Source organism: Poeciliopsis prolifica, unplaced genomic scaffold (assembly GCF_027474105.1).
Source record: "Poeciliopsis prolifica strain line A6 unplaced genomic scaffold, Auburn_PproV2 SCAFFOLD008, whole genome shotgun sequence".
Lineage (NCBI taxonomy): Eukaryota > Metazoa > Chordata > Actinopteri > Cyprinodontiformes > Poeciliidae > Poeciliopsis > Poeciliopsis prolifica.
Genome location: NW_026562383.1, coordinates 16,632,520 through 16,637,140, shown reverse-complemented (window position 1 = coordinate 16,637,140; position 4,621 = coordinate 16,632,520). Strand labels below are relative to the sequence as shown.

Sequence of the window (4,621 nt, the reverse complement as noted above, 5' to 3'; positions counted from 1 at the left end):
GATGGAATCTGATCATTTTTCAAAACATTTTATTTCAAAACAAAGGCTAATGCTTATGACTCGTCTTTCCGTTCTACAAAAAAAGACAATAAATTTAACCAAAACTGCAGGTGACTCAGGCTTTCTTTATGTGGAATAACAATGCATATAGAAATGAAGAACTCATCCTTTCCATAGCGTGCAGTGTTGTTGACAGTGGTTGTAGTTTCAATGTTTTCCTTTTTGATGCAGTAAGCAGCAGGCTTATGTGTTTAAAATCTACAGTCAAAATCCCAAATAGTTTTTTTGTATATTTCAATAAAGTTCTGAAAATATGGTAAAAATTGCTTTAAAAATTCCAAATTTAAGTATTCTCCTTTTTGTACAACAACAAAAAACATACACTTTCATGCATACAGGGATTACTTTATATATGACTGAATGAACCTGACTAACCTGCAGATTTAGGAAGGTTTCTGGGGAAATTCCCCTAACTTTAAAAGTACCAGTCATGATAAGATCTGGGATCATTTGCCTTTATTTGTCTGTTCTTGTGTCCAATGACGACACATCTCATTTAAGTGATGATCGGAGTTTTTAACATGTAAGGACCCAACTTCAACACTATTCAATATAATTACATTAATGACAGCGGCATCCAGGTTCAGTGTTCTTAACGTTTCCTACTGTGATGATTACGTCCCTAAGCAATCTGAAAAAGTTGACACATTAATTTTGGTATCTTTCAAGTCTGGATCAATGGTTTAAAAAGACAAAATAGAAAATATTTTATATTCAACTGCTAAAACTTATATGAAGAATTCTTAAAATTTGACGAAACAAGACTGAGAACTTTGGAAAGTTGATTCTGAAAAACATTAGAGCTCAAGATTTCTTTTTGCCCTCTTGATTTCATAAATGTGGCCTTGATCTCAAGTACACATCTAATGCCTGAAAAATGGATATGAACCACAAATGGCTTTGCTGTTACAGAATGGGTGCAAGTCCCTGTAGAATCGACCTCCATCTTGAACAAGACTGGAGTGTTATGGTAGAAAGTACACACACTGCAGAGGTCCAGTCTGTATTCAGACACTGATGTTCATAACCAACAGCCCATGTTTTCAAATGGTTGTTTGTCCCATACAGCACCCTCATCACAATAAATAACATAGGATCTGCTTCTTACTTGAAGCACTCTGAGACCTTTGCATTGCTCACAGAGCAACTTAAAGCACATGACATAGGAGAGTTGATTACTCTGCCAGAGCCAGGTTTTTAGACTGGATCTTTGATAGGTGGTCTGATATACAAGCCTCGATCCTGTCACACTGAGCCAGAAAATCCTAGAAAAATACAATGATTGTAGTTATTCTTTTTATCAAGACGGTTTTCAATAAAACATGAATGTGCCTTTTAGGAAAAAAACAAAATCACATATAGGCTAACCTGCACTGTTTTCACAAGACCCTTCTTCTTTGTTCTGCAGTCGGTAAAATTTTCTGGGATGGCCTTAAAAGGGAAGATGGTAATGTTAGGTCATACAAGCCACAATAATAATCATAATAAAAAAAACACCACATAAATACAAAATAGCAGGACAGATTACCAGGGCATCTATCTGCTCCAGGATTTTCATGAACTGCTCAGCTGCTATTTTTACTCTGTGATCTAGTTTACTGAGCGCTTCTGCCTGGAGGTCTTTTGCGAGGAAGCCCTAAAGAAAGAAAGAGCAAAGAAATATTGATGTTGACAATAGACTGAAAGACATGTTATTGACAAGAATGACTAGTAAACAATAGTTACCATGCCATAACTGACTGCTTACATTCTTTAATCCAGTTAATTCCCCATCTACCATGTCCAGTTTTTTAGCTGTCTGCTCCACAGACTTTTCAATTTCTTTCAGCTTCTTTAGTTCAGCCTCTTCCTCTGGGCTGTTCTGTTTGCAGATTACAGTGAGTATCTCCTTATTTACACAGCATCAGACACCACACATGGTGCACGTAAAGTCCTCACCCGCTTTCCAATCATCATGAGTTTGCAGCCCTCTTTTACTCCACAGCTGGAGAGACTCGCTTCCATGTCCTTCAGAGACTTTCCTGCAAAATTTGGTGTTAAGAGATCAAACAGAAAATTCAAGTTCACTTCTGGGTTCAATAACAGCTTACCTTTAAAAATGAGTTTCTGTGAGGCTGATGGGACACCGGTAGCTTCATTGAGAGCATCTGACAAGTCTTTAACAGTGGGTCCCGTTCCATCCTCTTGACCTGTTAGCGTGATGCTGTGTTTAGTTGATCCTGAAAAGGAAAATAAAACTGAATTTAAGAAAATATTAGCACCACTATCTAAAAGTGTGATCAATGTTTCATCAGTAAGTTGAGATTTTGAATTGGAAATTATTGTCAATAATAATAAATTACTTTGTTTTGCTTTTTATTATTTTTGATTCAAGAGAAATTTTTAGTAAGTACAAATGAATAACATAGTACAAAAAGTTACTATTTAAAAATATTACTTTCAAGTGTTATTTTTATTTTAAGTCTTGCTAAACAATGAGGATAAGCTATTCCTTCATTGGCCTGAGGAAGATGGATAAATTACAGCAAACACGAGGAAAGAGACTCAAATCTTTCGAAGTTGCCTGGTGTTATCCCTTTTACCTTTAAAATAGTAGTGCTGTTAGAAATTTAGCGGAAAATACTGCTCTATTAAGATTGTTGTGTACATCATAACGTGACTAAATGTATTCAAAACACGTCACATTAATATTGAGTTGTTTAAAACATACACAACTGTTAAAATAACGAAGACACCGATTTCAATCTACCCCTGGCTGTACTTACTTTGGTTGAAACTGACATATTTACTGGATCTGTCCTCTTTTATTTTAAATGTTTAAAATGTGACAGCCCCATTCAAATATGATTTGAAATGAGATACATCAGCTTAGCATTACCTGGCACCTAACTACACTAAAAAAACAAACAAAAAAATATTTAATGACAAACTTAACGTTATGATGTAGAAGAGTTTTACCGTGTGCGACAGTCACAGTAATTGTTTGCGCTGACATTGTTGCGTTCTAGCTTACGTTCTCACATACAAGGATAATACAGCTAACTGTTGCTAACTGCGAACACTTCCTGTGAACACCGGAAGCACTTATTTATTTAATTATATATCTTTATAAAAAAATATTTATGTATAAAAGTATATACGTAGAAAAACTAACCCTTCAAAATAGTAATCGTAAGATTTGATTCTTGTCAGATATAGCCATGAAAATAGCAGTGTCAAAACTGAGATGTGAGCGATCACGTGGGAGATCTGACACGCTTCCTCCAACTGGCTCTGTGGCGCAATGGATAGCGCATTGGACTTCTAGCACGACTCTAGGGAAGAGATTCAAAGGTTGTGGGTTCGAGTCCCACCAGAGTCGCACTTTTCAAGGACGTAAAACCAAATTTGGTGGTAACATCTTCGCCAATAAATACTGACCACTGCCATTAACCCTCTGATGTGTAAGTGTTGACCCTGTGAGGTCATCTTTTTTGTTATATCTTTGTAATGAAAAGTTTTCATCACTTAAGAATACAGGTGTTCCTCAAAAAATATGATACTGATATCATGCAATTCAAATTTTTAATTTACTCTTTATACATTTTCAGAAGTAGCATGTTTTGCATTACTACCCCTTTCTCTGTGAGTGAGGCAAAAATGACCCGTATTCATTTCCTATGGAATTTAATGGGAATCTTTGTTTCTTACCAACTTTGACTGTCAAGAAAACATTTTTTCTGAACCACACACACTCAGTCCTGGATGTCAGAGTAATAATATTTTACAAAGCAAGAACTCCTACGTATAAATACTATATTTATTTTTTACCTCACAAATGTGTGTATGTGTGTAAATCATCAGTACTGTGTTATAGTCACAAATCAACCTATTAGCCTTCTTTGAAGTTATCCAACACTACTTATCTAACCAACTAGCTAACATTACTAACTTTATTGTGCATGTGTATCATTTGTGTGTGTGTCTCCGTGTGTATCTGAAACCCTGGATGAGAAATCCAAGAGAGAGAGAGTGTGTTGAATGACATGCTAAACCTGTTGATCAACGTGTTCAACGTTTTTTATCATCTCAATAAATAAAAAAAAATATATAATAGCTATACAAATTAATGCATCAATAAATGAGCTGGAAAAGAATAGAGTCCCTAATCTGGGTCAGGGAGAATGTCCTGCCCCACATGGAGGAGTTTAAGTATCTTGGGATCATTTTCATGAATGACGGAACAATGGAGCAGGAGATCGACAGACGGGTCAGTGCAGCGTCTACAGTGAAGTAGCTGCTGTACGGGTCTTGCTCTCCCTCAGAGATAGGGTGAGAAGCTCAGATATCCAGGAGGGACTCAGAGTAGAGCCACTGCTCTTTCACGTCGAGAGGAGCCAGTTGAATGAGGCATCCTAACCTGGTGAGGTGTTTGCTTTGTCATTAGTTTTCAGTTGATGTTGTAATCTCCCAACACTAGCATAAAATGCTCCAGGATGTAACAGTACTTCTACAAAAGTGTATCTTTTTTTTGAGAAGTCTAAATTTTCTTTCCAAAGGTTTTGCAATAGTTTGCACGAAC

The 4,621-nt window shown here is 36.3% G+C and overlaps 1 protein-coding gene and 1 non-coding gene across 2 annotated transcripts; one reads left to right on the top strand and one right to left on the bottom strand.

Annotated features, from left to right (window-relative positions):
- Window positions 1–12: 12 nt before the first annotated feature.
- On the bottom strand, window positions 13–3,127 carry bag1 (BCL2 associated athanogene 1). The gene is made up of 7 exons (XM_055032766.1): window positions 3,019–3,127; window positions 2,151–2,279; window positions 1,999–2,081; window positions 1,808–1,921; window positions 1,589–1,696; window positions 1,429–1,491; window positions 13–1,325 (listed from the first exon to the last, which is right to left on the bottom strand). Exons 1-7 carry the CDS (start codon window positions 3,053–3,055, stop codon window positions 1,236–1,238), a joined length of 624 nt encoding a protein of 207 aa, XP_054888741.1. The 5' UTR covers window positions 3,056–3,127; the 3' UTR covers window positions 13–1,235.
- A 202-nt stretch (window positions 3,128–3,329) lies between these two features.
- Window positions 3,330–3,421, top strand: trnar-ucu (transfer RNA arginine (anticodon UCU)). The gene is given in 2 exon segments: window positions 3,330–3,366; window positions 3,386–3,421. It is a non-coding gene; the product is annotated as a tRNA-Arg (tRNA).
- The last annotated feature ends 1,200 nt before the right edge of the window (window positions 3,422–4,621 follow it).